The sequence below is a fragment of the Tachypleus tridentatus genome, chromosome 8 (genome assembly GCF_004210375.1).
Source record: "Tachypleus tridentatus isolate NWPU-2018 chromosome 8, ASM421037v1, whole genome shotgun sequence".
NCBI classification, from domain to species: Eukaryota; Metazoa; Arthropoda; class Merostomata; order Xiphosura; family Limulidae; genus Tachypleus; species Tachypleus tridentatus.
The window spans coordinates 80,196,648-80,217,543 of record NC_134832.1 but is presented as its reverse complement, the minus strand read 5'-3'; the positions used below and the strand labels follow the sequence as shown (position 1 = coordinate 80,217,543).

Below are 20,896 nucleotides of genomic sequence, written 5' to 3'. Positions count from 1 at the left end.
TTTTTCTAAGCAGGTCAAATGCATGTATGGTGCTGACATCTGACTTTGAAGTTAGGTATTATTGAGAACGAATTAACTCGTCCGTGGCACTGTGTTACTGATCGGCTTGAATGAGTTATCTCATCTACGGCACTGAACAGGTTAATATGTTGAGGTTTTGTTTTCGTATCAACATATGGTTGTAGCTCAGACAGGGTTTGCTATAGTTTGAGCCTTTCTCATTTTACCATGGTAACATTGATTAAGGAATCTTGGCATGAAGGTCTGAGTGGTCTTTATGTGTATGGAATGAAGTATTATCATCATCATAAATGACTATAGTTACCAGGATTCTGGCTTCCATAGGAACATAACCTTGTTCAATAACAAGAATAAAATGCTTCTGAAATTGACATTGCTGCATAATTCATTCCATTTCATGCCACCTGTTTTGGAAGCTGATCCTTTAAAAAAGCACTGATGCCTATATATTTTATCTGGTCTGCGTGAACTCAACTTGGGCTTTATTTCATTTCTTCAAGCATCTCGGTATCAAAATTCCATAAGTATTGGATGTTCCTCTTTCTCAGAAGTTGGTGATTTGACTCTGATTTAAGGTGGAGAGATACCTGAGGTTATAAGCATTACCAGAAAGCTTTATGGTTTGTAGATTAATTATATCACTATCTTCCAGTGGAGTTAACAAAAACAACATCCACACAGGAGTCTGTATCACATTGGCATTCAATGCTATTTTTGTAGGTTCACCCATGTTTTGCAACATAATGTTGGTGACTATACTGTGGAGAACAAAACGTAAACCATAACCATAAGGGTGTTTTGTTTTGTTTCTTTCATCTCAAATTGGGTGTCTGGTATTGAATTCTCCAACTGTGAGATACAAAGAAGTATCATCAAAGAAGTCTGGCAGGAATTCTACTCTTCAGCCTGATGACCTGTGTAGCCTGTGTTACCATTTGTGTGGCTATGTTTGGTTGAGATATCTGAATAATTTGTATATTGTAATTGTTTTTGTTCCACGTTAAACCATGGTGAAGTTCATAATTATTCAGTCTAATGTAATTAGAATGATTTGTCAAAGTATGGATTTTTTTAAGTAACTCAGTTTTGTAGTTCTTTATTGTTTCAGTACTCTTTATGACATTAAAATTTTCTATATTACTGTAGCTAGCTAGATTACATACATATTGATCCCTACTTGTCTTTATAAAATTAAAAAAAATTGTATTGTATTTTTTATTTTTTTTATTAACTATGTTTTTGTGTGCCAGCAATACCAAATGTGGGACATGTATATTTTATCCAATTTTATAACTCATCACAATGTTTACCAACCTATACTCAAATTTAATCCTATAACCAAAGTACTGCATTGTCTGTTTTATATGTTATGTTTATTTATATATACCAGTATTTTTGTGTAGAAGGAAGGAATTAAAATTTATTGATTTAGGAAGTTTTATAAGTACAATAAACTTTAGCTTTGTTCAGCCAATATTGTGAAATTTTAATTTAAAGCCACTGTTAATTTTAAAGGTGGTTTTTAAATTGACAATTTTCATGGCAGCCTACGTGTGTCATTGCAATCCCTACTATTAACTCTATCAACACAGTCTTGGGCAATTTGACCAATCACATGACCTCTTTCTACTTGTTTAAAGACTTCTTATTTAATAATTCTAACCTTCCATATATTGTGTATATCTTTACAAAATTTGTCAGTCTTTCACATACAAAAAATCATATTTTTAGTAAAGTATTTTAATAAACTAAAATAAAGACTTGTCCATGAATATATCAGTATTTGTTTTGAATATTCTGTGTGCAAAGTAATTTTCATCTTAAGATTTAAATACTTTTTCTGTTCTCAAAAATCTCGAATTTCCTTTGTGTAATCCATAAAACCTCCCAAATACATTTCAAACATTTTTTTTTCAAAAACACTTTATATTTTATCTGTTATCTTCTTTATCCTATTTCAAAACAGGATTGGTCAGTTTGTAAATGAAGCAAATTTTGAAATAGATTTAGAATTACTATTTTCTACTCCATTTGGAAATTTGATAAACAAATGTGCTCTTAATGCTGGAGAACTGCTTATTAGTCAGTATGTTAAAAGTAACTATCTGGTTTGTTCACTATATTAAAATTAAACTTCACCAATGCTATAAAGCAAAACAAATGTAAATAAAATGTATATCAATTACCTCTTTATCTGTTGTTTTAAATTGGCAGTGTTAATAACACAGCTAAGTATTTTTTCACATCCTCAATTTTACTACTTGAAGCAGAAACACATTTCTTTGTTGACTTCTCATTTGAGAAAACTCTATGGTTTCTCTTGATTATCAAATAGAACTAGGTTTGGCAAAGTTACAGTATTTTACCCAATCCAGTCAAAAAGATATCAAGCTGTTAGTTGCTCTTATTTATAGAACTGGAAGTAGGAGTGAAGCTTTGCAAATAAAGTTATCATAAAATTCTAAATATATAATTCTTTTGCATATGAAATGAAAGTAAACAATTAACAGAAATAATAATGCATTTGTTGTTTGGTACTTCAGCATTTTTTTCATTGTTTTTGATGTGCTTTACTTTATTTAATGATATATGTTATGAAAGTAAAACATTAATGCACAACCCAAAACATCTGCAAATTTATTTATCTTTAATAAGTTTGTAGACTAGTAGTTGAAAAAAATGCTGAATTATCACAGTCCTTCATCTTCAAAATGCAGAACCTGATCAGTTGTTTCCAGTCAATTTTGATTTGTGAAATATAAAAATTCATGTTTGTTAATGGAGATTACTTTTCTTTAATAAGGTGTATGAGGCTCTATTATGCAGCTCTAGCATTGTTCAGTACCTGCAGGAACTGCTTAGAAAGCCAACATTGACTGTTCACTGGTTTTCCAAACTGGAGCTTAATTTTTTCTATCACCTGGTGACATTAGCTATTGAAAAGTAAGTGATTTGTTTGTCATTAGATTATTGTTGTATCATATAATTTGACTTTTGCAAATATTGTAATAAATGTGAAACACCTGTGCTATTTTGTGGTTTTATCATTGTTTTCATATAAACTTGAAAAGTAAATCTAAAATATATATTAACTATTTTGATGAATGTATTTTACTGAACAAACATTTTTTTAGGCTTGTGGAGATCTGAAACTGTATCACAAGGTTGCTCTTTACTGGTGACAAGAATAACCCAGGGTGATGAATACCTGGTGTTGGAGTTACTGAAGAGAGTTATTTTTCATCCTAATGTATTTTTGTAAGTTATATTGTAATAAGTGTCAGGTAGATACTGTTTAATTCAGTTCATATAGTTTATTAAATGATTAGTGTGTGCTTTTATTTATTTATTTTTGTTGTTGTTGGTATAGTTGTGTACACTATTATGTCTTTCAAGAATATAATATGTGTTGCTTTTTGATAACATTACTGTTCTAAATAACATAATAGTTGTTTACTACTAATAACTAGAATTATAAAGATACTACCATCTAGAATATCTTTACAAGCAAAAAACAATTTCTGTATAAACAAATGCTGTGTTAGTGATAAGTTTATCTGTGTTTAAAAAGTATGTTGGTGGCAAATTTTGCTGTGTTTCATTAGTATCCAAGTAAACAAACATTGTATCTTAAGTGGTAAGCTTGTATTTCATTAGTATCCAGATAAATGAACACAAGATTATCTGTAATTAAATATCATATTTTGATAAGATTATTACAATTTACATATGCTAGTATTACATTTAGTGTCTTTCTTTAGGAAAATGGGATTTGTCATCAGGTATATCACAGATAAAGCTGGGAGAGATGACTGTACTGAAATCAGCTGGAGGAGACATTATTCAGGTATCAGACTGGAAACTACTACAGGAGACATTGGAACAGCTACCAAGTGTTTCTAGTGCTTACATTGCTAATTTGGCAAATGTTCTTTCCATTGAGAAATTTAGGTAAGTTTAATACAGTGATACAAGTAAATGGAAGTTTTTATTAAAACGGTTATTTCATTTTTTAATACTGCTTCTAAGTATTATTTTGAGTGTTGTAAATATTTTATTTAATCTATATGAAAGCCAGTGTGTATTACACCATGTTTGGTTTCTCGATATAGAAGTAATAAAAGCCAAGATGCATTTATCCAGAGTATTTGAGTTTGATTATTATCCGCCAATTGCAATTTTAGTGGCATGAATACAAGGGGGCCATGACAGAGGTTGGAGTGGGTGCTGTGAATCATTATAAGTGTTGTGAGTGTTGATATAATAACCCTAAACTAAACACACAGTGTGAGATTACTTATCCTAGAGCCAAGTGCATAAATATTATTAAGAAAGTAAAAATATTGAATCAGTTTGAAACTTAAATCATTTATAATTTAAACTATTTTCTGTTATACCCTCAACATTTTAAAATAAAAAAACAAACCTATTTAATCAACAGAGACTCTAAATCAACAAATATTTTTTCAGTTTTGTTGTGTATACATTTCATTTTATACTTTCAGCACATAGATTATCAACATTAGATTATACATAAAAGCCATTGTTGGAATATAGTGTTACCAAAATACACTGGCTTCTCTATATATTAGAAGTTGTTAATTTAGTTGACCTAACTGATGTTTTTACAAATAATTATTATATGAATATTCCATAAATTCATTTCATGAATGATCTTAGTTTTGATTGGCTCACAAAAGAGCACTGATGTTAGACTGTCTTCAATGCACTTTTCTACCTCTTTGTTGATGAAGCTTGATTTTGCAAAGTTTATTTATTTCAGTTAGCTATGGGGTGGGGTGGTAGTACTTTTCCCATCATTTTTAACAGGTTATCTGCAACTTTATAACAGGTGATAGTTGTTTAAGACTGATCTTATCAGAAATATTTTTATCAGACTTTTTTTTTTCTGGAAAGTTAAAACAACATTATTAGCTGAAAGGAGCTTTCTTCTCACTGTTCTATGTGTTAGGTCTGATATTCGTAAACTGTAGCAAATACATTTATGACAGGGCATAAATGGTGTTTTTGTACTGTATTCTCATAAAACTAAAATTATATGTGTAATATAAATAAAATGAATCTATATTTTAAAGTATGCACATGATTAGATTCACACATTTTGACATTTCATTCCAGTTTAAAAATGTGTTATGCTAAAATTAAAAATTCTAAGAAATAAATTTAAACCTTACTCTAATTAATTGTGTAAGTCAAGGAATTTTAAAATGCAACACATCCTTCACTGAAAGAGCAGCATTAGGTTTTCAGTGTTTTTTTTTATATCACATCCATTTCAGACTTAATCAGTCATGTATTACTTGTGGAAACTACATTATTGCTGGTCTACACATCAATGTCATATATTAAATTACATTTAATATGTGTTTATTTTAATATGTGTTCATTTCAACTTCCATAATCTTGATTTTTGTCACTACTTGTTAAAGAGTAGTTTTGTGACTACTACTAATTATTGATCCTTTCTTGTTTTTGTTATGAAGTGCCAAAGTTTCTGTAAAAGCTGACACAGAAGAAATTTTCCAAACCACTGCATATTATTCAGAGAAACATTGTACTATAGATATGTGTTTTAAATATATTGCTTTAATTCCAAAGATGGCAGATAGAACAGAAGAGCCACTTATTGGATAGCCTTACTGTTGAATGCATCATGACTCCAGTACTTCCAGTATATTGGACCATGATGCCGGTTATTTATCTGTACAAGCAGTATAAAAATGGGTAAGTTACTATAAACTTTTTTCAGTAAAATTTTCCTAATGTTTTATTTGTTTCAAATACATAACTTTTTTTATTCATTAACTTACGATAGTAACTGTGGAAAACAAAGGTATATACTTAAAACATCTTAATACTTGTATGTGTTATATCTAGAAAAAAAAAAAATAATAATAGCAGACCTTGACTTTACCTTGGAAGGCACCAGCAAATAATTGTTAGTTAATTTTATTTCCACTACCAAAGTTAAGACTGTTGCTAGGAACGTTATTCTCTAAAATTAACTGTATTTATGTTATGATTAATTAATTAATGTTTTAAATATTTATATATCACATTTTTATGTATAAATCTTCTGTGTTGTGTTTTTTCACAAACATTTTCTTTGTCAAAACTCATTTTATGGTGCTTTGATTTTAATTGCATCACAAAAATTGAACCTTAGTTTTGGTAGAAATTGATGTATCTAGGCCACAGGCACCTGTATTGATAAGTATATAGGACTGCAGTGCTAATAGGTCACCAGTGCTGATGTTATGGTTTTGAATGCCAAAAGTTAAGCTGGCTAGTAAGCATTAGAAGCTAATAATCCTAATGTTTGCATTACCCGTGAACAAATTAAGAGGTAAAAATTAATAGAAAATTATTTATGTGATTTACAGTTTATTATTATTTTCAATAAAAAACCACTTTGGCACAGTATTTCTAACTTTTTTAATAGCAAAATACCATTTTAATACTTCAGAAATAGATGTTTAGAGAAGATAATCTAGCTTGAATAATAGTTATCACTGAGTTCACATACAGCATACACATCTTATAAATTTAAACTGCCCATATGCTAATGCATTTGATAAATCTCATTTATAGAAATTCACTGCACATAGGTATTTACTTCTGTTGGTAAACTATCACTCAAAATATACCTCTTAAGTGAAATTAAATAAAGGATAAAATACTATAATACTGATCAATGTTCAAAACAAACCTAATTTTGAAGTTTAAGCTGAGAATAAGAACTGAAGGCTGACTTTGAAATTAATGGGGAAGATTAGTTTACCAAATAAACAAAAACTCCCAACAATGATGACATCATCAATGTCATGTTGAAACATCATTTTGATTGTTTATTTCTTCTTAATTGATTTATATGAAGTTAGAATGCCAGTAACTTGTATCACAGCTTAACAAACACCAAGAAATGAACATTAGATCTCAGGATGTCACCCTAATGGCTTTTCCAGCTTATTTTAAATATTTGGGTGACACACTTTTTTTTTTCACTCTATATTCCAAACAGAAAGCTAAGATATTAGTGAGCTTGAAATTCCTTTAAGACCCAAATACAACTTAATTACTAAGTTTGATAAATTTTAGTAAATTCTGTAGTACTGATATAGTAATTTATTAATTTTGATTAATTCAAAATGTGTATATGAGACCTAAAAAAATTTATTTCATTTCACATGTATGTGCAAAATTTAATAAAGCTTAGCATCCTATGGAGAGCTGCAAGTGAGTACAAAGTTCATAACCAGAAGATATAATTGTTTCCAGTACTTCTTCACTTATTGTTTTATATTTTAAGAGAAAAAAACAACAAAATTTAAGAACTTTCTTGTAAATAATGATAGTGTATTAGAATTGAAATGTGACTGTATTTTACAAAATACTAGTCCACTAAAACACAGCCAAGACAGCTTACTTTGTGAAGGCCAGTTTTATACTGTTACTGGATACAGTAACATAAGTACTTACTCATGTGCCATGTCATTGCAACTTTTATAATGTTAGCCAGGCATGACTGAAAGGTCAATATACTAAAATAATAAATATGTATTAATATATAATGTTATGAGATTTAAGTTATTTAGACTAAGCCTTTGTGTTCTTATTGTGTTAAAATGAAGAACGCATAATTTATATTTATTTTGTAATTTGTTTAGGTGCTTATGACGTTGGTCAAATCAACCGAACCCATACAAATATACAGTAGTGAAAATAATTGATAAAATATAAAGTTTTTTCTTAAAATACATTTGATAATTGTCTGGAGATTAAAAAGATTTTGCATATGAAATTTGCAAATTTTCTAATGCATAACAAATTGCTTTGTATGTTGAATGAACATTTGAAAAGGAAAAAGGCATGAGAAAAATGTTACTTAAAAAATCTTAAAACTTAATAAAAACAAGTTGGATACTTTGTGTATGAAAGTATTGTAACTTCTACTGATAATATGTAAAATTTTATGAAGGTATGCTTTAGTAATTTACAACTTATTGCATGAATTCTGTTACAAGCACAAAATGATTACAAGATCAATATCTGGGACCAAGTCCCTGCTTAGAGGAGTAACTTATTCCTAAACTGTATATTGTTAACAGGTCTATAATTTCAATAATTTCCCTTTACATATACATTTGATTCTGTCATTTTCTGTTATGGTGTAGATTTTTGTGGTTAAGAAGAGAAATACAGAAACCAATATGAGAAAAAAATTGAGGTTTTTTGTTTTTTGTGATGTCAAGGGTTGAGGCTACTTCTTCTTATCCAGAAACTGTTGGTACCATATTAAGATGTCTACAGTGGTGTCATCTGCTGGAGTTGTTGACACCAGACCTAATGAATTCTATGTCTATGACCACAAGATTTTGCCATATAGCAACAGTGTTTCTTGCTGGTAAGAAATAACAGTACTAAACAGTAGAAGCTCATTGATAACATATTTTCTTGGCAGTGAATGGAAAAATGGAAGCTGTTAATTTGAGGAATTGTTACTTGTATTTTATAGCCTTGTGTGCATTATCATATCTGGTATTTTTTATTAGAAATGAAACTGTTATCATAGTACACTTATTAGGAAAAAAGTAGAATAGGTCTACTTGCTATATACTAAACACAGTTCGGTGGTAACTGGGCAATAGCCAATTCAGTGAGAGGACAATTCAACAACAGCAGATTGGGTGACAGTAAATTATGTCAAAAGATAGGTCATCAACTAGACAAGTTGTCAAAAAATCAACTTATTGACAGCAGATTGTCAACAACTGTCGTGAGATTGATTTGTTATTATATTTATGTTTACTTAGGGAATGTGTGGATGTTATACATATATAGTTTACAATGTATATGAGTAATCTGTTGCATGAAATACAATGATTTGATAGAGGCAAAACAACTTTGTGAAGTATTTAATATGTACTCTGGAAATTAACTGAATAATAAAAGAATATAAAAAATATTGATATTTTGTGGATTTAGATGCCTTATAGTGAAAACTAAAAATGATGTTATAATAATTTATACAGTAAAAGAGATACAGTTCTACCAAAACGTTGACCTAACAATTTTACTTTGATAGCCATAAGCACTTGTCTAGCCTATTATCAGCAATACTACCAATATATTAAAAATATAAGTATGTCAATGAGTCTGTCAGCAAGCAAAAATAGTATCAACTAATGGGTTATCACCAAGTTATCTGTCGACTAGTAATATTGTCACTGATTTGGCAATTGCCCAATTGACCCTGAACCACTGAATGCAGGTTTATTTAATATGGCAGAAGCACATATATTTAAAAGCATATGCAGTACTTGTATGACAAAATTAATATATATTAGTGTTATTTCCAACAGTTCAGTCAAAAATCTTAAACTTGATAAGCTTAGCAAACATTTTTAAAGGGCTTATTTAAAGTAATTATCATGTTTCTTTGACAGCTTTAAGATGTCAAGAAATTATATGCTTATATTATTTTTTAGATGTTACTAGTAGCTTTTATGAGTTTAAATAAACAAGATTGAAAGGCTGATGAATGGCTATTACTATTACCATTTAAAATTAGTATCTTTCTTTCAGGAAATGATTTATTTCTGGAACCTAATATTCAACTGTATTTGCAAGCTCTTATCAAGTTGCTGCTTAAGAATAATCCTACATGTTTACTAGAAAATAAATGTCTGTGCTGGCCAGATATCACCTCATTTGATGACTTGTAAGTTCTTTGTTATGTCATTTTGTTTGAATGATTTAAAATTATGCTTTGGTTATATAAGGTGCATTGTCATGATACAAAGTTATCTGACACAAATATGAGAGGTTTGTGGATCTGATATGCAGCAGCAGCTGTTCAGTGATTTATGACAGGTGGAATGAAAGGGAAAGATATGATATTGACTTAAAAATGAAAATAAACCAAAGGTACTTTCATTTACTAAAACAAATAGAAGAGGAGAAATCTACAACATGAACTGATTATCTAATGTATAGTGATTTTCAATCTGTGCTCTGTGGAGAGGTTGCATAATTATAGAATGATCCAGTGAAATTACATGAAATTGTCACCCTTCAGTAAAACTGGAATGACACAACATAATGACTACCAAAATAAGACTTGTATGTCTTATGAACATTCTCCCATGCAAAACAAACAGATGAATATAGAACACTTTCCAATTTTAATAAAATCATTGTTAAAGAAATGACAAAAATACAATGTTATGAAATTAAAGTAAAGCTAATTTAAAATCAACAAAAGTTTCAAAATTAAAAACATACCACAGAAAAAAAAACAAAGCCTTTGTTTTCTAATAACAAAATCATGAGAATAGAAAATAAACAACAAAGAAGAAAAATCTTTTAAAAATCAAAACATTAAAATACAGTTGATGAACCACAAAGTATGCAAGTAATAAATGATTTTAAAATGAAACAACAAGTGGTAGAGAAATAGTTTGGAAAATTATAACAATCAAAATATGAAACTACAACCCAAAGCCAAAAATCTGTAAAGATTGTTCAAGTTTCATATTTTAAGCTCAAGATATTTGAATTTTTGAATTTTTTGTTATCAAAAAGTAAAATTGAATTTTCTATATATTTTATTTTACAGTTTTGATTTTTTTAAGCTGATAAAATTGTAAACATGTTTTAAAAGTTGGATTCATTTCTTTCTCATGATACCTTTACAATAGAGATACCTTTCTAATGTGCATTTTAAAGTTCAGAATTTTACTTACTGTATCTCATGACTATGTGAGGCTTGTTTCTTGTAAGTTACTAACTGTTTTGTGTTATAATATGTTCCAGTCACTACTGTGTTCACTGTATCCCAGCTGACGTGATGAGCTCTGGATTGAGCAAAGTATTTCGTTAACAATGGATGTGGCAAACATAGTATGGTTGAAATATATTACTATGTGCTCTTTAAACACATGCAACTCCCTAAAGGAATAAGTAAAGAATATAGCATTAAAAAGTATAATAGACTTAATAGTAATATTTTGTGACAAAATTATTTTCAATCTACTTTGTTGTACAGAAAATGTCTATAATATTAAATAAAAGGTGGGTTGAAACTGTTTTAAAAACAAACAGACAAATAAGACTATTAGTCTTGTATGTGAATAATAAAACAGTTGAATATAATTGATTAGTAAGCTTGACAATTGATCAGTTAGCAGTTTCCATTACTCATTCTTGTGTATTATACACTTCACACTTTTAAACACTATATTCTTAATCTAATCCCTCAGGGATTTTCAAGAATTAGAAAAGTGTATAATAATAGTATTCCAGCCACACACATTTGTCACATCTGTTGCTGATGGCACATTTTACTCAATTCAGAGCTTTTAAGGTCAGCTGAGATACAACAAATACTTTAATGGTTTTAATGCTATTTATATAAGCAATTTGATACAATAATTGTTGTGTGCACCTTTTACAAGCTGACAAAGAATGATTACAATTATATTTTTCATAAGACATTATTATTATGTAAGTTATATTTTTAAAAATTACATTTTTCATGTACTTCTTTAACGATTTTTAAAAATTAGAAAAGTAAATATAAATAGTATTTCAACCACATTATATTGTCTTGTCTATTGCTGATGATTGTTTTGCTGATTTCAGACCAGCTAATTCTTGAAAATCCCTAAAGTGCTGGATTCAGAATGCAGTGTTTAAAAATATAATATGCTTACAAGCATGTTATAGCAGGGGTTTGATACAGTTGCAATTAAGTTTTACCTCTTTGTAGCTTTGGTTTGATATATTTCATAGAACAATTACATATTCTTAAGGGATTTTTTTAAACAAATAAATTATATATAAATACTGAAATGCTGTCACATAACTTTTAGAATAATTTTTTTTCTTCTGTTAATCTCAATGTGTAAAATAAAAGTTTTGAACCTTTCAACATTTTCAGTTATGTGGAATTGCTGGAACAGTTTGAAAGTGTTTCTTATGGGGACTCATTATTTGGTAGTTTCATTTTGCTTCCCCTACAGCAGTGTTATGACTCCTCTCTAAGAAAATTGCTCTTTTCTGAACATGCACCAGCTCTTCGTATTCTAGGTGTTCCTTTTGCTCAGGTAAATCTTCCTTCATTTTTTAGCCACCCTTTCTGATTATTAAAACTGTACAAACGTTTTTTGATTGGATTTATATGCTCATAATAATAGCTTTTATTAGGATTTTCTAATCTTATGGGGCAGCTTAAAAACAGACGTTTTTAAGTAATAAAAATGTCATATTGAGTTCATAGCATAATTTACACAATCATACATGTTTTTCAAACTTAGTTATAAATCAGCAACTGCTTTTTCATGATATTGTGTACAGCTATACATTGTATAAAAACCTGAGATCAGTTATATGAAAATTTGATATTTTCTTTTAGTTACTTGTTCCTTTGGACAACTACTTGTTCCCTGTAGAGAAAGATGTGGAGATGATAGCTCTTTATCAGAGAAGTCTACTTTCAGGTGTGTGTGTGTGTGTGTGTGTGTGTGTGTATAAACTCACAGTTTCTTTTTCCTTGCTAACTGTAGAGTCATGCTATAGGATAACTTGTACAAGAAAAAAAACAATCAGAAGTGACATAATATTTAATTATTTGTTCATGTTTTAATTATAGAATGCTTATCAAGAATGGCAAACTGTATTTTATGGACCGTGATAGCCCAAATTTACTTCAACTAGAAGTGACAAGTGTTTGTTATGTGATGTAATACTAAAAATTCTGTTTCTGTAAAAATACAAATAATATTTGAATTTGTTTTCCAAATTAAATAAGCCACTAATTAATCAAAATAAAAGGGTAGATAACTTGAGTGAATTTCAGTTTAAGTAGTCTGGTTGATAACTTATATATAAGTGATATTATAATAGTTTGAAAAGTTTTATGTTACTATAAGTTTGATATAAAGACAACAGCATTCTAGCAGTGTTGTGGCTTTTCATAAATAAAATATTTACCAGTTTTTTATAACTGTTGTACACTTGTAATTAGTTTTTAGCTTGTTATACCATGGATTTAGTATGATTAATTTATCTTTAAAAATATCACTTATAGTACAATATTGCTTAATGCTATTAAATTATCAGGCCACAACAATTCTAATTCAGGATATTGTTTCATTCATAGATTTTTCTAGTCTTAGCTTTATAAATACTATAATTCTTCATTTTTTACAAAATACACATCATTGAACTAGCTTTTGTCTTTGTTTTGTTTGTTTGTTTTGGAATTTCGCACAAAGCTACTCGAGGGCTATCTGTGCTAGCCGTCCCTAATTTAGCAGTGTAAGACTAGAGGGAAGGCAGCTAGTCATCATCACCCACCGCCAACTCTTGGGCTACTCTTTTACCAACGAATAGTGGGATTGATCGTCACATTATATGCCCCCACAGCTGGGAGGGCGAGCATGTTTAAGCGACGCTGGCGCTGAACCCAGCGACCCTCAGATACGAAGTCGCACACCTTACGCGCTTGGCCATGCCAGGCCTTTATCTTTGTCAGAGCATTCATTTAGTTTTCATATTTTTGAAGCCTTTTACCCTCATTAGTTTTAAAAATGTTAGTTATTGGGGTATCTGTAGTAAACTGTGTTCCTAAGTCAAACTTAAGTCATCTGAGTTGTTAAATATCCACTTACCATTAAGTAGTATATTTTAATCATATAATAATGCTGTAACATGTTTTGTCATTGAACAAGTTTGTTCAGATTATCTGAAAAAAATAAAAAGTTTATTTTATAACTTTTCTATGGAATATTTTCACTCACAGTGTATGCCTAAGTTCACAAACAAAGCTTCAACAGAAATTCCTTGCCAATGGAACTTATGCATAACTTATATAACTATAATCAATAAACAAACACATAACTCACTGAGTAACTGAATGGCAGAATAGATGTGATAACTCACTGTGTAACACTGAACTGAAACACTCAATAAATACCCATTGACTAACTTTGTAACCCTGAAATTACACAAACTATAACTGAATGTATTAAGTTAAAATTTTTCTATGTTTATGAAGCTTTCACTTGGGTTACTCCTAGTGAAAGGTGATTTTTCTTACAAGAATAAGATGCATTTTTCATCTTACAGTATTTATATTTCATTTGCCTAACCTTCTGAATGTACTAGATAAATATCGTAAGTTTGGTTGTTTTATTTGTAAAACTTTATATTTTGTCTGTAACTTAACACTAACTGTTATAAAATCATCAATTTACAGTGATTCAGAATTTAAAAAATGTGGTGGAATGAAATCTAAGATTTTTTTTTACCATGTCAGGTAGTGTAAGAGTCAATTATAATTATTTATTGTAACAGCTTAGGCCTCATAATCTTTTCACACCTTTCATTTAATTTTATGGTTTTTATTCTGTGTTGAATCCTTTATAACTAGTGTAACAAAGGAATTTCACTTTGTGAGAATTTACAGTAAGCAAACTGTTATGTTATATCAAGAAATGACAGTCCAGCAGTTCCTCCAAAAGAAAGCACATTAACTTTTTAAGTTTTATTATCTAATTTATTGAATTTCGGATTTTTACAGTTTAATTTCTATTAGTAAGAAATATACATTGATTAATAACAAATACACATAGAATATAAATATATTACTTAATTTTAGCCTTGGGGCTTTTTGCTCTAAGTGTGTTGATCAGTGTTGTTTATTCTTTCCTTTTATATTTTGTCTAAATATAGTTCATATAACTTTAAAATATACATTTTATAACACAAAATGTATTAGATACTAGAACAGTATGTTTTAAATAGATTTAAACAATCCCATTATTGCTCAGAGAAATGTCTAACCACATCAAACTTTCCTCGCAAACTATTGGCTTTGACCACTAAAAGAAAGCAGGCAATCATTTCAATTTATGTAGTAAAGAATATACTTTTTTTAAGAATATGGAGCATTTTCCCATCATGTGTGTTAGATAACTTAGAAATTTGAATATTAGATTTTGTTTTATACCAAGTTTCTTAACATACATGGGCAAGAAAACAGTTTTGACATCCTCACATTGACTCTCCTGTACCATTGTGTTGAATGCTCGTTTATGAAGTACTATATGTATTTATAATATGCTCTCATTCTCCTAAATTCTATGAAATTTGTAGATTATTGCATCATCATGACCTTTTTGTGTATTCTGGTACTATTTTTATGAACTTTTTAATTATATCTGTTATTGTAATTAGCAGCTCTCTATAGCAAACAAATCAATAAAAGTTAGTTTACAATAATAATATTAATTAATATATTACAACCATATAAAAATATTATTTCTGCATGCTTATTCTTTTGTTCATTCACTAAGCATCAGTAAAATGTATACTTAGAGGGATATTAAAATGCTGACAGGTATTTATTGTTGTGTTATTGTTAGATACCTTAACAAACACTGGGAGCCCTGTACTTTATTTGATGGCTGTCCATCATGTGTCACACTTCTTGTTTGAAGAAAATGAGACCCCTTTGAAAGTCAAAAGTAAATTTATTAACCAGCTGCTGCAGCAAAAAGAAAAGGTAATCTAAATACACTTTTAGTTCATTTATTTTAATATTAGAAAAATCAGAAAATGTAATCAGATGGCAAGATCTTAAGTTAAATGCTTAGATTTATTTAGTTTAAAATATAAACTATTGTTTTTTTTATAATTATCCTTTAGTTTTAACTCATTTAACTTTTAGATCATATTTAATTCACTTAAGGAGTACTTTATTATGCATTTTCACCAGGAATTAAAGTCCTAAAAACTTTTATTGAAACCCATACTCAAATGTTTTTTCATCAAATGCAGGTATCAGCAAAAATATCTGATGATTTATTTTTGTTAATTTTTGGTTTACTTTACAAACTTTATGAAGTTTGACAGTTGGAATTGAATGATATGTGAAAATCTTTGGAGTTGCTCTGACCTGTGCTTGACCCTTCGTGTGGAAGCTGGCTTGTTGTGAGAAGCAGAAAAAGAGTTACTTTACTGATGTCACTTTATGACTATATACCCTTCTACTGATTCTTTTTCATCAGGTTTTTTCTAGCTACATCATCTAATACACTGTTTTGCAGTGTCTTAATTAACTCTGAATGTCAGTAAAAACCTTCCATGGAAAAATGTAAGCAAGTCATGTTTTCAGGAAGTTTCATATCCTACTTTTGATTTCTAGGTGGTTTTATTACAATGTATGTTGATCACTGCAGATATAATGCACCCTATAGTAGGTAAAGATGGAATTTAAAGTCGGATCAGCATCAGCAACATCTATACAGGAGTCCCAGTCAACTTGATACTCAGTGGTTCTTTTTGGTTCATCTTGGTTTAGTATATAAGGTTGGTGGAGATCAAAATGTAAACTTTGCCATTAGTTTTTCCACGTACTTCTCGAAGCGTTTGGCAATGAAGTTCCATACTGTTAGATACCTAGGAGTGTTGTCAGGTAGATTAGACAAGAAATTCCATTTTCCAACAAGATGTGCTTTGCTACTTTTAATGAACATATGATATTGATTATTTGGAGGTATTTTGTAAATGTGAGTAAACTATCTTAATGGTTTGTGGCTTGTAATGGTGACTGTTCCACTGAGAGCTGTCATAATACTCATAGCAGATGTTGCTGTTGTACCACAACATCTGGATCAACATGTAGTGTGAAGTTACAACCACTAAGAATGAACTTGTAAGGGTCTTGACAGAAGTATCATGATATGAAATTTAGAAAGGTTTTCAAGGCAGTATATGTTTCTCTTGGTAGTCCTGATATTGCAGTAATTAGTCACAGTGTGAGATTGACAGTGCCTGGTGTACTATTTACTTATGTGACATTTATGATCTCAGTGTGTAGGCCTCAGTTTCCCTTTTGTTCTTCTGCTAGACAGTAAAAGTTTCATTTTGAGTATACAAGTTCTATTTCTCCCATGGGTATCCATTAAAGGGCTCTTTTCTCATGTATCAGTGTTTGTTGGTAGTACATTAAATACTCACTGTTGTTCTCTGTCTTGTGCACTCTTACATCACAAATGCATGACAGGGGTTAGTAGCCTATTACAATGGTACTGCTATTGTTGTGGTGATTGCAGATTGGGAATAAACATATCTCCCAGTGTCAAGAAGTCTCCATAGAATGTTATGCTGATAAACCCAGCTTATATATGATAATTAGGAATCCTCATGTCATTTCCATCCTCTAGTAACAGAACTTGGTAAAGTTTCCTCCCCACTAGATAACCTATGAATCTTCCCAGTATGTGGGGCACTATGTTGCAGATCTTAGTTGTGTTAGCTGTTGATGCCCTTGGTCTAATATGATGCAAGACTAAGCTGAGTAGGCTCTAACTTTGGTACAGTACATTAGTTCTCATCTCAAACATGTACAAAACTAAACTAAGCTAACTCGAACATTAGTGACACGCCTGTTGACAGGATACTATTGAAACTACACTGTTTTTAATTGAATAAGAGATCCACTGATCTACACATCAGACATTCTGAACATAATATACTTCACACAGGTGTAATCATTATCATGATGTCAAAACATCATGATAACTGTGGAGCTTTAGTGTTTGAGAATTTATTATTTTATTATATTTAGAAATGGGTCTGAGGTAAGTTTATAACATTAATACTCAATGTACATTGTACATTCTCCTAATAATTGTCACAAAAATGTAGTTCAACTTGTATGTTGAGCTGAGTTAGCAAAAATTCAGGTGTTTAGCACTGCAGTGATGTGACCTACTCATTAGACATTCAGGATGTAATGTACTTTACACAGACATAATGATTATCATAATGTCAAAATATTTGCTGCTTTGTAATGAACAAACTGTATCTCAGAATGGCAGTTCTAAGGTACATTTTTACTTGAAGTGAGTTTCTTGTCGTCAAAATTGAACAAACTGTCATTGCCAAGTTATAACCTGAACAGAGGGTCAATGTTTAGCTGTTTATAAACAGAAAGAATCAAAATTTTGCTTGTTATGTAACAATATTTATCAAATGCTACTAATACTGGAAAAAAACTTTTCAAGCATTCTATGAATGTAAAATTAGTATGAACAAACATTTAAATATTAATAATTTTCATTAAAAATATGGATTATAAAACCTCTATGCATTTTTTTAATTATTGTTTTACATTATTGGTGGATATGATAATATGAATTCTAACACTTGTGTGTGGTTTCTTGTAAAGAATGTAAAACAGTAGCAGTTTCATATCAATGTATTTTTAAGAAAACACTTTTATACCTGATTTCTTTTTTTTTTTAAATTATAACAGTTTTATAACAATGGGTTTTTAAAAAATGTACAGAATAAATTCTTGCTCAGCCATCGATTTAATTAGTATAATAAATCATTCTCTCAGTTAGTAAAACTACTCAATTTACTTTGTGATTTAAAATAAAAGAAAATATTTAGAAATTTACACAAACACGGTATTTGTAGTTTCAATGTAAAATTAAATGTTTAATTTTACAATATATTATTTCATGTATGAACGATTCTTTTATTTTTCTCCTCATAATACCTATAATTTTATTTTTGTGTTTATTATATCAAAATAATTGAATTGTATTCTGTATTTGTCATTATTCTATGTATTTAATAACTTTAATACCAGGTGTCAGTTATTGTGACAATTGTCACTTAGATACCTGTTTTACAACAGAGTTTTCAGTTAGCAAATTTTTATCACTCAATATGTTGTTGGTGTTAAAAGTCCCAATGTGAGGGCTGAAAGTACACAGTTAAGTGTTTTAACTAACTTAAAATTATATACAAACTTTTACTTGTTAATTATCCTACATTATGAGTCTTAAACGACATTTATTAGGACTTGTTAAGCATGATGATAAATATCACTTACTGTTCATGATACCCTTCTCTCTTACTTTATTTTTTTATCAATTTGAAAATCAGAAATACAAATGAACATTAAAATATAATTACTTTTGTCAATAATGAATTCCAACATTTTTATATTTTTTTTATCCTGTTGTTACAAAACTAATATTATTATACACTTATTCCCAAACAATTTGTTGTACCAAGTGACAAATGGCAACATATACTTCTCTCTTTTTATGGGTATAGGTATAATTATAGATCAAAAATTGGCCAACATTTTTTACGAAAAGAATTATAACCAAATTCATGCCCTTGGGATTTTCCTAGTATATGTGCAAAGTTTCAGGTCCTTAGGTTGTTCCCTCTTGGAGCTGTAGCACTGACTGACTAACACACAGGCTGTTTTATTATTATTATAGATTAAGTATTTTTCTTAGTTTATAAACCTCCTGTGTTTGGGTTTAAAAGGGCATCAACAATTGTTTTTTGAATTAGGAAGCAAACAATTCTATTTATTTTAATTCAACTTTTATATTGGGCTGAGGTAACATTTGTTATAAAATATCATTTTTTTCACATGTTTTGACAAAATGTGATATATTTTGAACTTTATTAAATTTCAATACATTCAGTATTTAGCCTAAAATTGCTTTATTAGCACTGAAAACATTATAATAAAACTGTAGTTTAAGTGCTTGATTGTTTGAAACATTCAAAGTAATGGTTAATATGGATCAGAAGCTTCACAGTTTGATCCTGTGATTTGTCAATAAATATAAACCACACTTTCAGTTGTGGGTATGCTATGAAAATGATGGTCAGTCCTACAATTTGGTTGATAGTAGTTATGTAGGCAGTAGGTGATACTGATTGATTTCTATCCTAATCAGCAATTATAAATTACATGAGTCTGGCGTGGTTAATTTAGGGTATGAAACACTAAAGTAAAGTTAATTATAGAAAAGAATTCAGAATTTGTTAACATCTTATATTTGTGATTGAATTTGTAATCAAACTATTATTAAAGATGTTAAAATAACGTTATTAAAGAAGCACTTTAGCAGTAAAAAGGAAAAGTGTATGATATGATTTTGAAAAGTATGTAGTAATTAACTTTGTTTACACATTTCTACTTTCATTTGTAAATTTGCTAATGTATGCCATGGTTTTACATACTGTACTGCCAACCTGTATCTGTGTATTAAGTAATAATACTATTCAAATGTATTCTTTTTTTATGTATATATATTAGGAAACTGTGCAAAATATCTTTCTCTACAAAGAACCATCTATACAGAACTCAGATTTAGGGTTTGAAAAATGGAACACCTTACCTCAGGAAAGACAGGAACATCTTAACAAGGTTGCTTGGAGATAACAAGGAAAAATGGAAAAATATAACATGTAAATAATCTATGAAATCAGTTATCACCTACTCACTTCTGGAATTAAATGCTTTTATCACTATAGTTGTGATTATTATATTATGACAGAAACTTTCCAGCATTGCTGTTAACTTCAGATTTGAAACAAACTTCATATAAAGACAAAGCCACATAAAAATTCATATATTACATTTACAATTTGTGTGATATTCAGGTTGGAACAATATTTGAGGTATTGGAGCAATTGTGTAGTGTGGGTTGATGATGTATCATATACACAACAATAGTTTTGTTTTATATGTATTTCTTTAGTTTTCAAACAAATTGTATCTTTTTTACTTTGATCAAAAATTTGCCTAAAATTGATGTAATATTTATTTGCATTCATTTCTGGAATGAACAGCACACCAGGAATGACATTCTGCCTGTGCTGAGTGCTGGAACTTGTATTTTAAGACAGTACTAGTACTAGGACGTATTTGAGCTGCATTGTTGTTTTTTGTGTGTGTACACAGATTTTTATCTGAAACAGATTCACTTCATCCAGCTAGGTACCTTTTTTGAGAATTTCACCC

At 29.5% G+C, this 20,896-nt stretch overlaps 1 protein-coding gene across 1 annotated transcript; it reads left to right on the top strand.

Moving 5' to 3' along the window:
• The first annotated feature begins 3,779 nt into the window (after positions 1 to 3,779).
• LOC143222776 (RNA polymerase II-associated protein 1-like) lies at positions 3,780 to 20,405 on the top strand. The gene is made up of 8 exons (XM_076449736.1): positions 3,780 to 3,972; positions 5,641 to 5,766; positions 8,295 to 8,446; positions 9,628 to 9,763; positions 11,984 to 12,149; positions 12,458 to 12,542; positions 15,471 to 15,610; positions 20,189 to 20,405. The coding sequence occupies exons 1-8, from the start codon at positions 3,830 to 3,832 to the stop codon at positions 20,312 to 20,314; spliced, it is 1,074 nt and encodes a 357-aa protein (XP_076305851.1). The 5' UTR covers positions 3,780 to 3,829; the 3' UTR covers positions 20,315 to 20,405.
• The last annotated feature ends 491 nt before the right edge of the window (positions 20,406 to 20,896 follow it).